Below are 23,431 nucleotides of genomic sequence, written 5' to 3'. Positions count from 1 at the left end.
AGCTAAAAAGTAGTAAAGACTCTTCCTTTGCGTCCATCAGTGACCTTAAAACTTGTAGTCTCACTCACCTTCTTTTTCAGTGCATTAAAATTATCGATAATGACACCAATAAATAGATTCAACGTGAAGAAACTCCCGCAAACAATAAAAATAACGAAATAAAAGTAATTATAGATACTCGCTTCCCATGAGGGTTGCTGATCCACTTCTCGAATGTCCACAGCATCTGCCATTACTTCCATCCATCCTTCAAAGGTGGCCACTTGAAAAAGAGCCAGATAAGCGTGCCCCACATGATCAAAGGTAATTTTAGAATTGACCCAGGAGTAATTTTGTGATATACAGTCCCAGCGATCATTCACTACAGAAATATTAAGCCTCTCTCCTTGTTCGTCTAGACATTTGTAGAACTTGCCTCCAAAAATTTGTACTCCCATTATAGAAAATATAAGCCAAAATACGAGGCAGACGAGAAGTACATTAAAAATGGACGGGATGGCATACATTAAAGCATTTACAACAATCTAAAAATATATATATATAAATGATTCGCTCTCATGAATAAAAAGTATTATTTTACTTTCATTCCTTGCCACCTTGAGATAGCTCTTAGAGGTCTTAGAGCTCTAAGCGTCCGAAGTGATCTTAAAGATGTTAAATTAGCACTCCCATCGATGGCAAGACTAAGAATAGAAACGAGTACAATGATAAAGTCGAGACAAGTCCACATAGAAGTAAAATATTTCCATAGCCCAAAAGCTATCCATTTGAGTAACATTTCAATGGTGAAAAGAATGGCAAAGACCATGTTGACTATTCGAAGTATAAACATGAGGTCATCGTTGTCCTGAAGGTTGATGTCCTCGAAACATAGGGATAAACTACATAATATGAAAGAACACTGAGTTAAAATCATTAGATACCACGAGGAAAAGAGCTGCGACATAAGGCTCAATAAATGTATGGTTGTACGATAATATTGAATAGGGATAATGTGTACAGTACTGTATGTTAATAATAAAGTATGTAGAACCAACATCTGTGAGATATTGGGGTATTGTAAAGCAATCACAATTTTAAAGCTTACCTTGATGCAAATATTAATAAAAGGATTGTCCATTCAAAAAAGGGATTATCTACAATATCGTGTATAACCTGGCGTATGAGATACCATTTCATGCCTATCCACGACTCTTCAAAGCATGTATAGCAGGGTAATCTGAAAAAGTAATAGATTATTGGGATTTGGATCTATATAATTACAAATTACAAATAAAATAAAATATACAAATTTCTAATATATTTCAATTGATACATAGATATAATTTATACACGGTGGTATTGTATCGGTCCTTATATATTCGGGCCAATCCAGTCTTAGGACTGGTCCTATTAAAGTTCCAACTATAATAAGTCATATTTTCTACAACTGTATAAATACTTATGTGAGCTTCACTGTAGAGACCAGTTTGGAATCTCTGCTCTAAACTATAGGGTATTGCTTATTTGCATATTAAATAAGGGTGTATTAGTCATTAAAATTTTAAACGCCCTCTACAAGGCATATTATGCTAGTAAAGTACACCTTATTTTACTAATTGAATAAGTTCAGAAAAAAACCAAGTATCTTTCATGCACAGTAATAGTTTGTGCCACTATTTTTAATTACACTGATCAATCATATTAGCATTGAATGCTCTTATTAAAAAGTGAAAGGGTTTAATTTGGTAATAGTTCCATAGTTGGGAAGAATTGGCTAATTCTCTAATGATTTTGGGGTTTTTTATTATTTCTTTTTGGAAGAAAAGTTTCGAGATACAATAAAAATAATGACATGAATATCTCTTGGAAATATTCAGCTGTGTATTAGTGTCGGTCCTTATTTAGGACCGAGGAACGTAATCCATTCCAGTGCAATCCCACTTGTTATTCCTTAAAGAAGGTAAAATCGATCACTCGGACGTCATTCAAGGTGTTTTTCCTATTTTTAATTATTCTGTTATATATTTGAAAGATCTTCTTCAAGAGAGAACATATATAATATAACTAATATGTATACAATAATCATTAGAGCGTAAAAGATAACAAGTAACACTGACGATTTGATGCAAAATGATAAGTGTATGTAATTTATTTTTATAACTTAAAGAAAGAGGATTTCATAACCATTACTCTGAATTAAAGGAGAATATTATTTACCCAGCTGGTTTAGTATGTCAAAGAATTAATTATATTTTTGACAAAATAAATAAAGGCTCAGATACATGAGTTTTGTTTATTCTATCCCTTTGATAAAATATAAATATCTTGCATATGTGTGTGTGTGCATTGATTTCAATAACTTCATTTTCATATTACTATTAAATTAAAATATAGATAAGCCTTGTTGGCCAAGAAAGAAAACAAAAAGCCATACAGAATAGAGGGGTTGTTAATTAGTTGAAGATTAAAAATATTGTACATACTTAATTCAGACTTATAAATAAATAAAAAATCAAATTTCTTGCTTTTGTGTTGAAGGGCCACATGATATAATTATACTTACAATCTTGTACATAAATATGGAAAACAAGGATCCGGTTTTTTCTGTTTATGCTCACTCGTTTCATCATTGAGGCCTTCTTCAAAAGTCAGTGTTTTTAAATGACCTATAAATATAACGATGAGATAGAAAGATCAAAAAGTAGTCAATATTTTAAATATAATATATTGTATATAATAATAATCAGAACCTCATTCAAATGTAATTCATGAAAGAGAATGGATATAATTTGTATTTTTTGACAGTAGTTAAGCAGTGTGGACAGTGTCGGTTTTAGGGGTGGTACGTGTAGCACAATATTATAACTGGTCAGTTCATATTATTTTCTAAAAAATAAAATTCGATTTTTTTTTAAATAAAATAAAAATGAATATCTTGTTACTAACTGGGTGATTTAAAAAAATATTTCAATTATTTGAAATAATAGGATTCAAATTATCTTTATAAAGTTTGAAATTATATTCAAATTTCAAAACAGAAGTTTTATAGAGAAAAGGATCAACCACACGCTAAAACCACCCCTGATTGTGAAATTCAAAATATGTACGTGCATGAGTCGATATAAATATAGGTATTGTGTTAATATAATTTTTCAAGGCATATGAATGTATGATTCTAGGTAAATTATCCGGAGAAAATTGCGAGTATAAAGTTTTCATTAAGAAAATTGTAATTGTGAAAAATTGTCATTGGGACATTTTCCAGTCATTTACTTGCAAAATTAGAGTGCCATGGCCCAAAATTTGTTTTGCGCCATGGCAATGCCACCAATCAGGTTAAAAATCATCACTGCATCCTCACAAAGTATTTAGGCCTCCTCGAAATACTTCGAAACGAATTCTAGGGCCATGTTTTGATTAAGTCTACGACAAAGACACCAAACAGGTTAAAAACTATTGGATAGGTGTTCATTTTGAAGTATTTGAAGGAGCCCTAAATGCTTTGTGAAGTATTGGTGGTGGGTTTTACCCTGATTAGTGTCTTTACCGCAGCATTAATGGGCCCATTTGACTGTCATTTATTTTGAAGTATTTAGAGGGAGCATAAATGGTTTGTGAAGTTGAGGGAGTTTTTTTAAACATACATGGTGTCCTAATCGTTGTTCTAAATAGATCCCATGGGCTCAAGGTTGATCTTGAATGATTTATAATGAGTCTAAATGGTTTCTTAAGTAGCAGCTATGGTTTTTAACCTACTTGGTGGCTCTGCTATTGGATAAAACAACTTTTGGGCCAAGGTATTATGATTTTGTAAGTAAATGATTTGACATTTTCTTTATGACAATTTTCTCCAGGGTAATTTTTCCGATTAGAAATTTTCTTTAAGGGACTTTACCCCTAACGAATTGTACATATTTTTATAAATTACAAAAATAAATGAATAAAAAGTGATAAAAATAAATGTAGGGATGTTTGTTGATTAAATAAAGAGATGGTAAAATGAATGCAAATCGAGCTATAAGTATGTAATTCGATGTAGGTACCTTCTTCATTCCCTTCCTCTTCGATATCCAAAATTTCTTCACTAACAAGTTCTTGGGATGAGTGTTTAGAGTAGTTTTTGAGAGAAACATCAACAAGCTCAAAACTATCTTCTACAAAAATGAATTTATTTGTGGTTTTATTATTGAGAAATCTCAATGTGACATGTAATAACCTTATGTATGTTGTAACAAAATCTATTAGTGCATATATCTACACTATCTACTCAAAGCTAGAGATAGGACGGGAATTTGACCCAGGTACGGCATAATTAAACTTATATTTTCTGAAATATCCTAGATCCAAACCAGCATTGCGTACCCGAAATTTTACGAGTCATAAAAAAATCTGAAGAATTTTCTGGATCCTAAAATGCTTATGCAAGTATTGCTTAATGTTCTAAATTGTACACTTAAAATTTAATCCTAGTTATAAAAAAAAGATTTTATCTATATCGAACACACACATTATTTATCTTGATTAGTGATTTGAGCAAGACCTAAATTAACAATTGCACTGCGTTGTTATTTTACAGGATGTTATACTTCAAGTTTATACCTTTATGGTTTAACAGAATCTTTCTCCGAAAAGAACAAAAAAAAAAAATCATTTTATTTTTAGCCAATTTTTCTCAACTATTATTAAATGATTGCTGATAGTTGTTCACGGTTTAAAAGGATTGAATTATAATTCAACCAATCAACGTTCAGAACACCAATTAGGAAAAAAGAAGCAAAAGTATCGACGGCTGACCACGAAATACACAGTACATTTTTGTATGAGCGAGGTAACGCCATGCACAAAAAGATTAAAATATACACCGCATTTGGTTGTTAGCTGTCGCAGTTTCTTACTCTTTTCCTCTAATCAGTGTTCGTAACATTGATTGGTTGGATATGAATGAGTTCATATTAAGCTGTGAACAGTTATTAACCAATATACAATAATAATTCCATAGTTGGAAGAATTGGCCAACTACCAACTGATTTCGTGCCCTTTTCTGTTTGTATTCGGAGGAGAAGATGCAAAATACAATAAAAGTAAAACTTTTTCATAGGAAAGTTATAACAATAAACTTTATTAAACACTTTTTATAGGTTTAAAAAATGTCTGAATATTTATATTTTATACGAAAGTGTATTTATCTTTTTTCATAATTTTATTGAGATGTGCGACTTCAAAATGACTTTGTAGGTCAATAAAATCTTGCATAGATAACTTTCATTCCATGTCACAACTTTTCCGTACTTTCCATAATCGAAATTCAAAAAAAAGTTTAAAATAAACTGCACTAATGTATATGCCTCCAATTTAGTTGTAGCTTTTGATTTTTTTCTTTGTTTTTTTTTTACAATGTGTTAGGTAATCAGTGAAAATGCTCTAAGTACATATACAAGGAATATAATAAATTGAAAATAGGTATATACAATTGGGTATAATTACGTAGGAGCATTGAACAAAGACGGAACTTACCTCGAAGATCCGGCTCAGAATGAAATACGGGACCATTTACTTTATTAATAGATTGTAACGAGCCATTGTTTCTACCATCAAGAAGATTTGCCTTGATGGCCTCTTTTGTTTTTTTCTTTTTATGGGATAATTTTGACTTGATTTTGTTGAGCTTGCCTTGAACGAAAGACCCGCTTTCACCTTTGACTTCCTATTACAAATAAAGAGAGGGAAATTGTATTTAAAAAAGACTGGATGAAGCAAAAAGTGTGAAGTTTGTGTGTTAACAATCAATCTACTCAAGTTCTACTGATTATTTAAAGAAATGAATTCTAAGTCTAATTAATTTTAAAGTAAGACAACAAAATATTAATTTTAATGAATGTGTGTAGAGAAACATCATTTATTTCTTCACTTTCCACTATAAAAAAGTCATAGCCAGTCATTCTTTAATGTTGATGAATTGGAAGAATTTATAAGCAGTATACAGTTATTTATCGTATCCAATATTTATTATTTTCTTTTTTGTTAAGTGATTTTTATAGACAAAATAAATAAATAAAACTTCCTTCATGTTAGTTACAATTAAAATACTGAAATATTACATGTACCTAAATCTAAGTATTTTTTAAAAATTTATAGTTTTTTTATTTAATATTAAAACACCCTTAACCCTATAACAACCGCTAGAAAAATACAGAATTTTCTGATTTTGTTGTTAAATTGAAGTCATTACTAATTTTTTAAGGGAAAAAACCAGGTTTTTTTGGTTTTTTTTTTTTTTTTTAACCAGTCAAAGACTTCAAAATTAAAATGGTTATATTAACCAAAGTTACTGACTGATGGTTATCAAAAAATGAAATAAAGTACTATTGAAATTAGATATTTATTTTATGTTTGCAACCTTGTAAGGTCATACGTAAGAAATTTGCATTTTTTGTTCAGTTTAACGATCCATGGATTATATATTTGCTATTAGATGCATGAAGTCTTTGAGCCAAAAAATTATTTAAACTGAAGATTGGAAAACTCATCAAATAAATATAGGAAATGTTAACGGTAATTTTATTGCCAACATAATTGCTGCCTATATTTGTGCCACTGACAATTTTGCCTCGACCCGATTTTGTCACATGACATATATATTCCCTTTTAAATTATTTGTACAAACTTTAATTTTGTATCACTATCACATTAATTATAAAGCTATAGAAAAATTTAAAAAAAGGAAAATTGTGATGAAATAATTAATGAATAGTAATAAAAATGGAACTATCGATTAGATTTAATACTATCAGGACGAGCACAAGCTTCAATCACGCAACCTGTTGTAGCACAAAACATTATTTCTCATGAGACATTCGTCTTTGTCAACTCATATGAACTTTGTGCAATTGTAAGGCTAAAATAATTGTCGTAATTGTAATTATAAACAACATTACATGGTTTTTAGGCAATTCTTCCATTTTGGGATTGTATTTGAAATCCCAAAAAAGGATGATCGACTGAATGTACTCCATTCAAATCAAAAAAGGACAAGGCCAACTATAAAATTCATTAAGCAATGATTGATAAATAATTAGTGAATCATATGGATAATATTTTTTTTTCTTATAGCTAAATTGTATCACATAAAGCAACATTTCCTAGAGGCAAAATTTCTTGCAGTCAAAATCTTGCCAGTAAAATTATCAGCGGCCAAAATAATACGTATGGTGCTGCAGGGTTAAAGGAATAAATGTAATCATTTATTTATAAATAAAGATTTTCAAATTATGTAAATTCTTGAAAATTTACCTGCTTCAAAATTTAGATTATTTAATAATAATTTCAAAGAATTTTTTTGAACTCAAACTGCCAACAATAAATAATAACTTTTTAACATTTTCATTGGATCATTTAACTATTAACCCATTTACGCCGAAATATATTTTTTTTTTTTTCGAATTTTGTTCTGATATTCGATAAAAGTGTCATAATTAATGCTTAAATGGTTAAAATAAATCCTAATTGTCATATTTTTGCAAATTATATAAAGCAAAAACAAATGTTGCAGGAACACAATCATCGGCATATCTATCATTTTGTGTATTGAGTCCTTGCAACAAACGGCAACAGAATCATATGAGTTTGTAATTATAGTTTTCTGTTTTATTTTGTAAATATAGATAGAAGAACAAATTTAAAAATAATTATTAAAAAAAGTATAATTGAAATTTTTAAATTATTTTGTGTGATATTCTTGAGAACATTTTTGAATAAATGCTCGGTCTTCCTCAGTCATAATAAAACGTATTTAGTTGATCTAATGTTAACTATATTATTGTCATTCCACCTAATAACTACTATACTGGAATTTGCGTCTTTAAAAAGGTCTTTGTTACCCGTAAGTAACTTTTTGAACGCCTTGACACTGGTAAATTGGCAAAACCCCAGTCTTATTTTTCTTTTGTTCTATCATGACCCATATTAAATTTTTCCAAAAGTTTTATCGAAGAAAGAAAGTTATCAAAATATTATGAAAACTTTTTGTTAGGGCGCGTTTTTTTGATTTTTTTTTTTCAAAGCCTTAACAATAACTCTCCCTCCTAAGCCATATTAATTGTAGCTTTCGATGTATGCTTCATATTTTCCTTGGTATAATGAGTTATCAAAGGCGTAACCCTTTAGATCAGCCTTGTATCGGCCACCGAATGGCCTTGCTTCTGATAAATTGTTTTGATGGGTGACGTCCCAAATAGGGAATCATAGCTTGGTCAATTGACACATCAGTTGGGGCTAAAAATTCCTCCAAATTTAGATAAATTTTCCTTTAATTTGTGAGGTAATGGCTGAAATTTTACAAATTTATCGTTTGATGTTTGGAATGGAATGTTTGTTGCATGGAAATACTTCATTATTTCATCTAAAGGATTTGGCCTTGTCCATGTTGAATTAGCTTCATTATAAACATCTGGCTCCAATTGCCAAAATAATTGGCGACGTGGAATGGAGCAATAACCTGACACTAACAATATTCTGAATAAACAATTCATTTTGTTTGAATTTATTACAAAAGCAGGGTTACCTCTTTGAATTGCATAGTTTCTTGTTGATTTTACTAAATGTTCTTTGACCTCTTCCGAGAGAAACATAAATTTAGCCAGAAATATTCAAAAATATTTTTAACCCAATTTATATTGGTTTTATTTATGTACACTTCAATAAAAAAAATTTGGCATGAAGCTGTGAAGCAGGAAGGTTTCTAAATTCACGTTATCTTCTTCGACAGAACCCGCATGGGTAATACTTTCATCAGTAGAAGGGGTAATGAATACTGTTAGAGTTCCAAAAGATTTATTATGTTGATCTGACGAATCACAATCATCTGAAGACAAATTTTACCATGTATCTAGTTCGTCTTGTGCTTCGTTTAAAGTTAATTGTAAGAAATATTTGTCATAAAATACATTCAATAAAATTTCAATAGCAGGAAATCAAATAGTTTAATGCCGATCATTGCGTTCATGCAACAATTAAAATTTTAGAAATTGAAACTACGATAGGGAACACATAGTTGTAGCAATATTTTTGAGTAATCAATTTTTCAAAAGATAAGATGTTACTACAATGTATTAAATACCACAAAGTATTTTTTTAATATTATGGTATAAAATAACCTACTTGATTGCAAGGACATAGTTTGCCTCGTCTTCCTACGCTCTTCATAGAATAAATGATAATAATTTTTTTTTAAATTAATAAAGAAGGAATATAAATTGAGACTAAGTATCTAAGAGTTCTAATTAAGTACACTCATTTGTTTTACAAGAACAAAGGTTTGAAATTAGTCATTTTTTAAGTTGTACCACTGTAACAAGCGTTTTAAATGGGTTAATTATTACGATTTTTTTTTAGAATTAAACTATCTTCAAAATCACTTTTATTCCTTTATTTAGTAAGTACAAAACTCCTACAAAAACTTCAAAAATTGAAAAGATAAATCAATATCTTGTCCATTTATAAGGAAATGTAAAATTGACAATATAATTTGACGTCGAGTTTGAGTAAGGATCCTAAATTAAGCAGTTGAAAGTTTAAAAGAACTTTAGTAGACGTTGAATTCTATCATTACTTATTTGCTGCCTTGTTGATATGTTGCACATGGGCTGAAAAGTCCAAGGCATAAATAAGAATACAGTTGTTGTTGTTTTTCATTCCAAATTTGCTCTTTTTTTATTATTCTTTTTATTGTCTTTATGGAGCAAAGTCCTTATAATACTATTCAAGCCATTGTTGAGTTTAAATAGTATTTTTTCACATCAAGAAGTACTGTAAAATTAAAATACAAAAATGTTTTTCATCCGTTCATTTGCAAATAACAAAAGCAGCGTCAGACTCTCCACAATAAGTCACAAACTAGAGAAGAGATTGTCATAAAATTTTGACATGCTCTGTCTATTGAAGTTTGGTACTGACGAAAACATAGGTAAATTTTTTCAAAAGCGCCATCTATTTGTAAAGCCTTGGACTTTTTTAGCCCATGTGTTAGTTATTCCACCATTAATCAAATAATTAAGGCTTACAAGCAACTTGGGGTCTTGAATTTAGCCAAAGAATACTTTATACATGGACCACGAACTATTTTCCCCTTTCGTTTATTCTTGAACATCATAAGGCTTTTTTTCCTATCTTTTTTGGGAAGTACAATATGTTAATTATAATATATAAGGGATCATTGAATGAAAACAATTGTGTAAGGAATATCTTAATTCCATACCCCCTTAGAAAAGTAAACTCTAGTTTGTCAAAAAAAAAAGGTAGGAAAATAAGAGTTAGTGTTTCATTCACAGAGTATTCCTAACAAAACAAAACAAAAATAGAAGAAATTAATCCATATAAATTCATCCCCAACTTTTGGCAAACTTTACTCTTTAAAAAAATAAATATAAACATTGACTTATAAATATATTTAACACATAAAAAAAATATAACACAATTAGGTGACATAAAATTACAACTTATCAAAGTTATGTACAAGAAGACGAGTGAAAACTACTAGAAATTGATCAAGCTCATTGAAATACATATATGGTAGGTACTTACGGTACAAGGGCTCTACTCAAATGAGTGATTATAATGTACGTCCGATCGTACATTCAAATTATGGATTTTAAAACATTTATTGAGTATTATGTAGTGAAGGAAATGGTGAATGATTTCAAAACTAACTTCACACAGTCTATAGATTGTGAAGTAGGAATTTTGCATAATTATGTTCCTCTCATATGTACAGTATACGGTGCCTGGTAATTTACCTCAAACTATTTTACCACAGGACATTTTGCCTTCAACCATTTTGCCTTATGGATATTTCTCCTTAATATTCATATATAAATTAGTTTTATACGTCGTTATTTTTTGCTGTAATTGATATTCCCTTTGAATTTTTTAAATTAAAATATATCATATTTATTTCTATAAAATGCAGTAAATGTTTGTTTTTATTCAGTTGGAATCATGATGGAATTATAAACTTGCCTCATATCGTGCTTCTTTGTCAATTCGTGAGTATTTTCTTGTATGAATAATCTGTCATGTCTAATAAGAATTACTAACGGAGAAGTGATTATCACTTTTTCTATTCGAACTGTTACCGTGTTTATTTATTTTTCTGTTTCTGATTATATTAAATTTATTACCTACTTTGTCTCTGGTGAGATTTTATTGATGTATGTATTGAAATTTTGGGGCATGATTCCATCATTTTTTCATTAGAAAAACATTAAAAACATATAATGCGTTTTATAGTAATACATATTAAATATTATTCCAAAAAATTCCAAAGAAACATCAATTTTATCCAAAAATGACGTATAAATCTCATATATGAAGGGAAACATCCTTAAAGTAAAATTAATTTAAGGCAAAATGGTTTAAGGTAAAATTACGTTATGCCACAATATACTAGTTTTGTCACGATACATATATTTTTAAAGCCGTTCCGCCCTCAAATACTTTTTCGACTAAAAATAGTAAACAAAAATATTTCGTTCAGGGCGCAATTAAAATGCACTAACAGGAGCATCCAAAGGATTTTTGATACCCGGTCTCTAGGAATGGGGTGGATTTTAAAATTATTCAAACATAAACATTTGAAATTAATATTTCTTTCTTGGATTGTATCATTTAATGACGCTGCATGTAGAGGTTTTAATAACTATTTAGTATGCATAGTACTGTATTAAATGCGTGAGTACTCCAATTCCACCCTAATATTATGGTGTACCGGAATACAAAACAACACTAATATTCTACATACATCAAAGTGAATGATTGTGTTGGTTGTTTTTTGTGAAAAATTCAAATACCTTAGCAATAATATATCTACATTATAAAATAAGTGTCATGACTGACGAAAATAATATTTAAACAAAAGCCTTAATGTATGCGTGATTTATTAATAATAATAAATCCAAGTTTTGTTATGCACTATCCCATATGAATGTATGGATGAAGGAAAAAGTAAGGAATGTTCTACGTTTATGATAATGTATGGATTTGTACTATCACATATGAATGTATGGATGAAGGAAAAAGTAAGGAATGTTCTACGTTCATGATAATGTATGGATTTGTATTATAATATGTATGGTGACTATGTGGCTAGAGGTTGGTTGTTTGGGTCCTTGGATGGGAAGGATACATTTACTATATAATTTGTGAGGTGTGAGTTAGGGGGAGGGAAGGACATGCAATACAGCGTGTTTCAGGATGGACATGACTGAAACAAACCGTACCTCAAAAACCTGATTTAATTCGGAAAATGCATGAAAAAAAATAGATTTGGATCATCAATTGGTGTTATTATTTTATATCATATCCAAAAAAGAAAAAAAAATGAAGAAAATAAATCCCAATACTTTTATGCAAGACTTAAATGCATTTAATATGTAAATTAATAAGGTAATAAGACCTGTGGATTAGAAGGGTTACTTTTTCAAGTTTTCTCAAATTTCATTGTACGGTTAGTGCGGAAAAATTGTATTATGGTATGCAAATGATCTATGCAATATGGTATTGCCTTTCAAGGTCATCTTTTGGTAGCACATCTCGTTCAAATTATGAAAAAATACAAAAACTCTCTCATCAGTAACTTTAGATACTAAGAAGACATATTTAGTTATTTCACTAAATAATTTTGATATACATTTTTTAATAAATAATTTTTTTTTTTTTATCATATAGAACAGATAAAGAAAAAAACAGCGTATACGTGTGTCATTTTTTTATATTTTTAGAAAGGAAATATTAATTTTTTTTAATATTATTTTCTCTTTTTGCTCCATAGGGTAGCTTTAGAAAAAAAAATCATTTATATTTTATATAAAATGGAACAATGTCTACCGTAATTAATTAATGCAGAATAATGATTTTAATCTTTAATGACGAAATAAAGAAATTTTGTCTCCTTTCAAACTTCGAAGGGGAAGTGGCATCTAAAGATGACCTCGTAGGAAAATAAAATTGTTAATAATTTATTTCTTACTTATTACAACTTTTACGAACTAGCAGTAATCGAATTTCGAAAAAGGTTTGAAAAAAACCACCCTACTTTGTGTGTATAGTAATTAGTTTTGGGGGGATGGATCATATTAGGAATAAAAAAGGACCTCTTTTCCATTTGATGTTATAATTATCATCATAATTAATTTTGATTAATTACATATGTATACATATTACGAATAATATCTGACGAATAATGAATATTAATTGTACCTTATGAAATACTCCAAATTTATATATCTATAACTATATGATACCTTCAAATGTTTGTTCATATTAACCTTCTTTTTTTTCCAAAATAACTACTAAATATTTATAAAAGATGTTTTTTTAGACTGGAAGGCCTCTCATTAATATTCTACGTCAACTAAGACAACCACTATTTAATTTCTTTATTATCTATGTAGACGAGTCATTCATTGAAAAATTTACACTTTTTTCCCCGTCTTATTTTAATAAAATTTCATATGTCAAATAACCTATTATTGGGAAATTCAAAAATAAAATATCAGAACTTTTCTTTTTTTTTCACAATAAATTTGACCAAAAAGCGTCTTGAGGGCCCTTACGTTTTGATGGTAGCTTGCAAACTCTCATTGGATAAATGCATAAATTATTGTGAGCAGATTTTTGGCAGATTATGTTTTTTTTGTCAAAGGACAATTTGCCGAATTAAAATTTCACCAAAGGACTAGATGGGGCATTTGGTCGAAGAATGCTAATCAATTTATTGATATATAAGGTTGTATATTTTAATTCAATTTAAAATGATAGTATGATCAATAGGAATTGTTAATATACTAAATATATCATATGGTAAATTAATTATTGTTCTTCTGCACTTTTTTCTTTTTCGTATTAATTATATTAATTAATGATCATTATATTAACACAAATATATATATTTAAAAAAATCCGACCCAAACAATGGTCCTTGGCGTTGTGGCCTCTGATGGAATGAACATGCCTCTGTTCTTTTTCAATGCTGGACAGAAAAAGGCCGGGAGGCATACTATAAGGTGCATAGGTACACTATATTGCCATGGCTGAAGACAGTGCTCCCTGTCACATTTCCGCCAAGTGATAAAAGTTTTGCGCAGATAACATGGCTCGATTCTGGTCCAAAGAGATATGGCCCTCATCGACAACAGATTTGAGCCCACTGGACATTTTTATATGGGGCACTTTGGAGAGGGAAAACAACAGACCTCCCGCCCAAATGTGGACTCATTAAAGTCCTCCATAGTGGCTGCATGTGACAATTTTCCAGCTGAGTTTGTCATCAATTCCTGCATGACCTTTAGACTACGTGTAAAGGCTGTGATTGATATTGAAAGTGGTCATTTGAGTGAATTTCTACATCCATCTCTCGATTCAACGTTTTGCTGTCCTACCCAGTATAAAATTATGTAATTTTATTTCCCATTTGATGGTTTTTAGAGATTTAATACTCATTAATCTATGTACATATTCTGATTTTAAATCAATTCACATGTAATAGTTAGTCTCACTAATAGCTATTGTTATCATTTATTTATTACCTCAAACGAATGGATTAACCAAACCATTGGTTGTATAAATAAAATAATAAACAATGAAACTAAGTTACCATCTTAATAACTAACCAATTAATGCAGTGTAATTTGGTGATTAAAGGTCTTTATACGCGATATAAGAAGTTTAATTTATTCACATAATTCAAATTCCAAGTTTAATGGTTTCTTTTGGAGTAATGCTTCGTGCACGGAAAATTGCATTAGAGGAAATTGTAAGTGGAAAATTGCCATGAGAAAATTGCCCCGAATAAAATTGTCATTATTGAAATTTGCCATTGGGAAAATTTCTTCCCATTTACTAACAAAATCAGAATATATCTGCCCCAAAACTGTTTTATACAACTGCAGGGCCAACAAGCAGGTTAAAAACCTCTGCAACCACATCACAAAGCATTTAGACCCCCACTGAATAATGCAAGATGAACACTGAGCCCATGGGTTTAAAAATTTATAAGTACATAAACTACGCAGCCAACAAAGACAAAAAATTATTTATGTAGGATTTTTATTTGTTTATTTATTAAAATAATCTAGTTAAACCCTTGGTTTTAAGTAAAAAATATATCCTGACAATAACTATTTATGGGAATGAATAGAACAAATTAATTGGATTAAAATGACAAGATTTGCTTAACCTGACAAGTATTACAACTCTAGAAACTATTTATGTTGAAATTTTATAATATAGTATTATTACTATGAACTAATTAAACTTCTCATATCTCCCAATCCTACATATTATTCTTTTTTCCGAAAATCATATATTCATATGATCTTTTTCTGATATTTTTTATATCAAAATCAGAGGATATTATCTTAGATGTATTTAAATAAAAAATATGGTCATGATCAATCATACTTTTGTACGATAAAATAAATAATGTTTTGTTCCATAACTCAATAACTTTCAATAATGATTAAACGAGTGGTCACAAACTACAATGCAAGGGTCTTCAAGACATTTTTTGATCCAATTCATCATTAAAAAGAGATCATAAGTCAGAGTGTGATTGAGTTAAAGATCTAAAACTTTATTTTTAAGTTTCTCTTGGGTAGGTAATTTGACATACTTATTCTTTTTTTAAATCAGATGAAAAAACTGTACGTAGATTTTTTTACCCATTTAGGGCTAATTTTTCTAATTGTAGAAGAATGAAATAAATAAAATGACATAGATAATTTAACTAAAACCATCGTATAATTAATGTACTAAGGTTGTGGTATCCAAATTTTTACAGTTTGTAACATTGTAAAAAATATCAAGATCTCCTAGTACCGCCATTACGATATAAAAAAATTGCATGATCTTTTTAATATAGGACATATACTTACAACTGTAATTAGGAGTCTACGAGTCTACCACCATATACCACTAAAGGGGGCTTGCATACAGCCAGTGGTACATTATTTATTTCTGTGAGTATCCGGTATTTGCTCCGAGTTATTTGCTAAATTTTGACTCAAAGTTGCTCAACGCCTTTTTTACTCTCATTCATAGTATGTACAATTTGAAAAATTATATTGTTTTATATTTCTGCCCAAATTTAAACATGTATTGAAAAAGTATAGACATTATAAAAAATTAGAAAAATTAGAAAAAAATATTAAAAACTGCAGATACCAAAGTACTTATTTATATATATTGTTTTTAGTAATTCCGTCTTGGGTTTTTAAAATAGGGTGCGCAAGCCATCTGTGCCCCGAAAATGATTCTTTTAAAACGTTATTTTCTCTCCAATTAAAAAAATGAAATCAGATTCTAAAGGTTGATTGATTCTGATTTATCTTATTTTATAAAATCACCTCCATCCTCCATTGTAGTCTCTATACGAGGCCGAAAGTGCAATCCGGCCTTCACCATGTGTTCCCTTGTCAAATCCTGAAATTTCTTCTTGATCTGCCTGATAAGTTTGTAGTGTGTGTTGTAGGAGGTTCGGTTGGTGTGTCATTCGATCGTACCCACAAACAAAAAGATCAATCAGATTCAGATTTCGTGGGTTTGGAGGACAAAACTCCGGCGAGATGAAGTCGCGAAATTTGTCTTGGAGGCTTTTGAGACTTTTTTTTTTTTTTTTGAGGTGTTCCATGGAACAAAGTTCTGCTGCCATAAAAATTTCCTTCCTAACCCTATGAACAACGTCTCACTGAGTCCTAAAGTTTCAAGCAATTGTTATTCTGTTGCTCCCGGCGCCTTTTCCAATATTTGGAACAACAAATTCATTAATTGCTTCTATTTTTTTCCAACTGGTGCAAGTTTGTCCTGCTATCTGACAAAAAAAAAATAGTAGCCTAAGTGCCCGCGTTTGTCCAAGAGAGCACGCCGAAGTGGGAGCATAGATAGCCCGCGCACCCTATTTACCCTATGTACTATCAACTTTTGAGCAGCCAACATACGAATGACAATTATGATTATTTTAAATAAACCCTTTTTATTTTCAAATAGCAAGACACACTCGTTGTTACATTGTCAAGTCTTAGATGAAGTAGTCACGCAGTTCTACGATAAAAATCTCTAACTTCAAACTTATGTCCCGGCAGACAAACAGACAAACTTTGCTCTATTAATATAAATTACTCAGATAATATAAAATTAATAGACAAAAAAAGTTCTTTAAGACATTCAGTTCACAATTGCTTTAATTTGAATTATGTTTTTCATTTCGCAACTCTTCTACGAATAACAAAATTTAATAAATAGTCTTAAGATGGTTAAAAAAACAAAAAACAAGTGAGTAAAGAGTGCGCAGTCCATGAATAGAGTATTCCTTGACTGAATAAGAATGGACTTGAAAGCAATTATATTATTAATAATTAAATATTGTTAATATAAGTTTATGATATGAATGTTTAAAATAAAATATGTGGTGCATCAATACAAAAACAATCTTGAAGTTTAATAATAAAAAGGAGAAAATCCACCTTTTTTTTTACTTTTTAGGCTAATATTTCATAACCATATTTGAGTCAAATATATATATATTGTGGGATGGTCTATACTTTAAAACCTTTATTGGGTTAAAAGCTTTATATTGTCCCCGATATGGTTCTTCAAATAATATTAGTAGATTTCTCATTCTTTCATTGTGATGATCAATTTTGCCCAATTTAATTGCAATTTTTGTACATCCAACGAGTTAATGGGAATCATTCGTTGATAGAAATTGAAGATACTCCACTTAAGAGTACAAATGTAATCTACACTCAATTTTTAGAAAAAATAATTATAGCTCGCTTTTGTGTTGACGGGCCACATATGACTAAAAGCATTAAAACACATACGTCTACAGATCATATTTTCTTATTTTATTTGATTACATATGAAACATTTGTAAGCAGCTCATACAAATGGTTCATTTGTATAAATGAAAAACTATACCTCCATATAAACAATTTACAAACTAAATTTACTTTACCTAAAACAGAAGATTTTATGGTAGTTACTTTCTAAGATATTTTTTAATATTAATTACAAATACAAAATAAAGGTACATTAAAAGATTTAGATGTAAAGATGTAAGAAACTCGAAATATAAATTTATGAAATGTTTCATTTCGTTTAACAAAGTTATTATCTATATTTTTGTCTGATAGAGAGTTTTCATTGGACGTGAGTGTCTAGGGGACCCAAACCATTAAATTTTATAAAGATATAAACCTTTCTTTCGTTTAATTTACAAGGAAATTGTAGATTTGTTTTTCTAAATGTGATTGATAAATAAAAGGACTTAAACCTTTCCTCTCTATCAAAACCTACTTCTGTAATATCTATAATTAGTTTATATACCGTATGAGTCATAATGTCTTGTCAGTGATAAATAAAGTTTAAATTCAAAGCTCTTGCAAAAAGATTTCACGAGTTAATCCAATAATTTTTCAACTGTTTTATATTTATCTTTTTAATATATCTACAATTGTTCAGTAAAACTCCTCTTTTGGCAGCAATAAAAGCCTCCAATCGGGGCCTAAAGGACTTGAACACTTTTCAGATATACTCTTCCAACATCTTGTTCCATTCCTTTGCAATGGGCTACTTTAGGCTGTTGAAATTATGATGATAAGTGCGACAGGCTCTAGCTTCTAACTGTTGCCATCTACTGAAGTCATGTGGATTCACGTTTGAGCTTGATTGAGGCCAAAACTCAATCGACCAAAATCCACTTGACTTCAATTTCTTCATCCAGTAGGATTCAACTATGTTGCTGGTATGTGCAGAAGTACAATCCTGCATCCAAACAAAGTTATTTACACCATAGATGGCCTCCAGGAGTGGAATCACTTTTTGGATGAGGAGATTTTTCTATATGAATGTCATTACTGTTCTTCAATAAATATAAGAGGGAAAACTTTTTCATTAGAGCCAACATAACCCAACATTATGACTCTCGCAGGTTTTTAGACTTTGCCACATACCTTAATTCTGGTAGAGTAGCCTTGACCGAGGTATTGTATCGGTACTTTCCGTACAAAAATTGCAGACCTTATCAAAGACAAAATTTTCTCTACACTTAATGCGATGATTTTGGGTGTTTTCTAATTTTCGAGAAAGTTTAAAATCCGCAGGCATCTTTCAACTCGTTTATTTTGTTGTAAGGTAGTCAACATTCTGCTTCGGTACTTCCCAAGGCTTTTTACATCAAAATCTTGCTTCAACAAGTCCCTCAGGGTATTTTCAGAGATGTAAGACTATTGTCTCTTGCAAGCGCCCTCATGCTGGTAAAGGATTTGATTGAATAATAGGAGTTATCTCCATGACTTGGTCTCAGTACTTACTGAGGGGGGGGTCTTCCATTGCTTCTGCCTGTCTTAAAGGTTCCAATAGCTTCTTGGCTATGTCAATAAATCGGTCTCCAACTAGACAAAAGTACCCGAGAGTAAACTTTTGAGAGTAGCTTGGAAATGCTTGATGAGAGAATAATAGGGAACTTCATATTGATTAATAAATAAAACGTAACTTTAAAATATAAACCACGCAACCTTGTTAAAAATTTCATATCATAGTGATGAAGAAAGATACTTTAGAAATGACTCACAAGCCATTATAACGCATTTGGTATATTATTTTATTATCTTAAAAAAATTAAATTTACAAGTGTAGCCATTTTTTAGGGATTCTCAGAATCTATAAATTTTATTTACATCAAATTCCGCTGATATTTTTTGGCATCAAGAAGTATCCTTTCTTTTTAGGTTCCTTTAATTGGTCAAATGGAGTTGCACTGATTAAATATATGTAAATATTATGGTTAAAGAAGGGATCTGTGTCAAGAAAAACTAAGTGAACTGATTAGAAGAGGAAAATCGGTTGATCCGTCTGCTCTTTATTCTTTTTTATTATTATTTTATAGGTCGCGGGTTAACATCCCCCTCTAATTGAAGAATTCTCACAATTTGTGACGTAAAAAAATTATAGTATTTTATTTACACAATTGCTATTTTAAATGTAAAAGGTTCTCTTCTTTATAGCAGTAATTCATTTTCTCCTCCAAAATTATATAGCTGGCAGCTGATATTAAAAAGTATCTTAATTTAGTAGTACCATATCCCATGGTCCAGCCTTCCCCTCCAACCTTAAATAAATCCCATCTTTAAGTATAATATATACATAAATTCTTTGGATATCTCCACCCCCCTAAACAAAGAAAAATCTTAAACATGGTTCGAACCATAATTATTCAACCTCATAATACAATCGGTGACGTCACTGAAAACTCTCTATAACCAAAAGAGATTTCTTGTATCTTTACAAATATTGATGATTGGGATGAGACCTAATATTTACATAATTATGAAGGAGGTTTAGCGGATATTTGCTTCACTTTGCTCTACTGAAATAAATGAGTATGTGTCGTTAAAATATATTGGAAGAGTGTAGGAAATATCCGCTGAATAACAACAAATATATTTTTTTCTTATCAACAACTTAAGCTTCAAAAAATACTTTGTATCTAATTTTAAAAATAATACTTTGTTGAGTTGAGTGTAACTTACAGACTTTTCTCTCCTTTGATGTTCGAGACACTGGTAAGCAAGGTAGTAGAGATGACCAATAACTGATATTTTATTACTCTTTATATTTAGGGAGATTACTCTGAATATATATATATATGCATTTAGTATGGCACAATACACTTTTTATAATAGAACCTTCGTTAACGAACATACGAATCCATTATCTACATTTTTAACAATTCAACAAAGTCTGTAGTAACGCTCAGCGCGTCATAATTAAGAAAAGACAAACATAGTCAATTATACATTGGATGCTAGAAAGTTGATATTTAAAAGGGCGTATGTACTATAAATATTGCTTAAAAAGAAGTACAAAAAGTTCCCGGCCTAACAAAGATTCAAGATATTTTTTCTGAATTTTTAGTTTTCTAGATTGTCTCCTTGTAACTCTACACATTTCTTCCAGAGATGTTCCCATCTTTGTAACCCGTCCAAATAGTTCTTGGCGTTTTTCTCTGCACAATAATTGTTCACGAGATAATTTGTCGATTTCCATTTTGACAAAAACACTCACATCAACTCACACAAACGACTGTTACATAACAAATGTGCGTTCAAAATGGCTGAAACTTTGATGGGTAACTATGAACAGATACTAGATAGAAGTGACTAACTTTTATTCACGAATGCTCCCGGCCACTTTTCAGACCACCCTTGGATTTTAGTATCTATATTTGGAATTTCCAATATTTTTTTTAGGCATTCATATTAAATCATATAGAAACAAAGAATGCTCCCAGTACCAAAAATGTGACAAGTTGGTACTTTTGTTAACATTTCTTCGAAAAGAAACAGAAAAAATCCCTAAAATCAGTTCCTTGTAATTATCCAATTCATCCCAGCTGTAGAAGAACATATAATTCAATAATTATTGGGAATTGTTCATAGCTACTTAACAAGAGATCATTCAAATTGTTCCGCCAATGAGCTTTTTAGAAAACTGATAATTGAGAGCTGACAACCAAATATTGTCTAAGTTAATTTGAGGAGGTAATGACGTTGTTATATTTAAGTCATTTCACCATTCAAAGACATGTCAAAGAGGAATTTGCACTATAAATAACAAATATACGTATTGGTATTCCATATATATTGTATAAAACATGGGATGAACAGTCCTGGGCTTCACACATAGATGGCACTATTTTTTATTTTTTTAACTTCACCTCATTTTCAGTGTGTACTAACTTTCAAAATACAGTTGTCAAAATTTTATGGCAATTTGATCTTTAGTGTGTGAGTTAATCCAAGACAATGGATTAATTTTTTTTATATTTTAATGTTGGACTGTTTCTTGAAGAGAAAAAATTATATTCATAGTAAACAATACCTGAAAAATTGTTATGAGGACTCCGCTCAATAAAGCAAATAATATTAATTTAAAAAAAGCTAATTTTGAAGGAACAAAAAACTCTTTTGTTAGTTAAGGCTGGGACTTTTTAGCCCATGTGTTACACTGCTTGAAGCAACTCTGGGAGAAATAGTGCAGTCAGTGTCTGTTTTATAAGGAGATATTGTGAGTACGTGTCATAAGTATTGTATTTTAACCTAAAAATAGGAGCCCAAAGCGAAATTATTTTGTTTAAAAAGAATTAAGATTCGAAATTGTATTCTATAAAATAAACTCTGAATATTTTTTCAAAAAAAACAACAACTTTGAAGTTAATGTCAAATTTATAAAAGAAAGCAGAGAGCCTCGTATTGTCATCTTTGACTTAGGCCCCGCACACGGTAAACACAAAAAGAACTGTAATGAAATTTTTAAGGTGCAGGGTCCTAATTTTGTATTTAATGTCAGAGTCTATGATTTTATTTGCAATGAACACCTATAATCGGGTTTAGCCCCTCCTTCCCAAAGAAAAATGTGTTTTCTATGTTAAGCCGGGACTTTAACGCCCATATATTACTCTACCAAAAGTTAAAAAAATTTGTGCACAAAGGCGTGTAAACGTAAATGGATTCAGTTCATTATAGTAGGTTGTATTTTATATTTGCGTAGATGAGAAATCGGGCGAAATAGATGACAGGGATATGTTGTTCTATCCCTTTTAATTCCTTTGTAAAAATATGACTTAACCAAGGCTCTGTTGTCAGTATGTAAAATTAGATTATCAAACCCCCATTCTTATTTTGCTACTTCTATAATAAAGTAATAAATATATATATTTTTTTGATTTTTACATTAAAAAAGAAGCAATGCGGCTTTGATTTATTGTGGACTCACTCTATTTGGTTGTATGTAAGTATTATAATATATCATATTTGTATTATCTACGCAGTACTTATATATTATATTTGAAACCTCAAATATATCACATTTCAAGAATGAATGTTGGTTCATTTTTTTCAATGAATTCAAAAATGCAAGGGAGAATAATGAAGAGAAAAAAAAATAATATTACAAAAACCATGCACGCCAAACGGATAAATAAATAAATGACTGTTCCTATATAAACCTATATGTTGTGTTTAAAAAAGAAGTCAGTCATTCAAAATTATATGTATAAAGATATCCGTTAAATCCATCTACATGTGCAATAAGATAATTAATAAAAATGCAAACGTATTCTGATAATTAAATCTGCATATTAGTGTGATTTGTTTTCCAACTTTTTTTTATTGCAGTTGGTTGGGAAAAGTTGTCAATCGGTAAAAAAATAACCAATGAAAAAATATATTATACGTACGATGTAAAATTAGGTAGCATATCTGTTTCAAAGTTTGAAAGGAGACAAAAGTTATTAATGTTGGTCAATTAAGATTAAAATACACCAATAATCATTATTTTGTATTTTCTAATTATGATAGACATTATTCTAACCTATAAAAAACATTTATAAAGTTTT

At 30.0% G+C, this 23,431-nt stretch overlaps 1 protein-coding gene across 1 annotated transcript in view; it reads right to left on the bottom strand.

The window, feature by feature from the left end:
• The window catches only part of LOC121128868 (sodium channel protein 1 brain), a 244,362-nt gene that overhangs the window by 5,782 nt on the left and 215,149 nt on the right, over positions 1-23,431 (bottom strand). Inside the window, exons 21-27 of the mRNA XM_071893258.1 lie at positions 20,565-20,594; positions 5,497-5,686; positions 4,026-4,136; positions 2,546-2,648; positions 1,088-1,219; positions 581-881; positions 69-524 (exon numbers count right to left, since the gene is read on the bottom strand). Of these exons, the coding sequence (XP_071749359.1) occupies positions 69-524; positions 581-881; positions 1,088-1,219; positions 2,546-2,648; positions 4,026-4,136; positions 5,497-5,686; positions 20,565-20,594 (1,323 nt within the window). The remainder of the gene's footprint in view (positions 1-68; positions 525-580; positions 882-1,087; positions 1,220-2,545; positions 2,649-4,025; positions 4,137-5,496; positions 5,687-20,564; positions 20,595-23,431) is intronic.

The sequence above is a fragment of the Lepeophtheirus salmonis genome, chromosome 14 (genome assembly GCF_016086655.4).
Source record: "Lepeophtheirus salmonis chromosome 14, UVic_Lsal_1.4, whole genome shotgun sequence".
NCBI classification, from domain to species: Eukaryota; Metazoa; Arthropoda; class Copepoda; order Siphonostomatoida; family Caligidae; genus Lepeophtheirus; species Lepeophtheirus salmonis.
The sequence above is the reverse complement of the archived record's forward strand: the minus strand, read 5'-3'. Positions and strand labels throughout refer to the sequence as shown.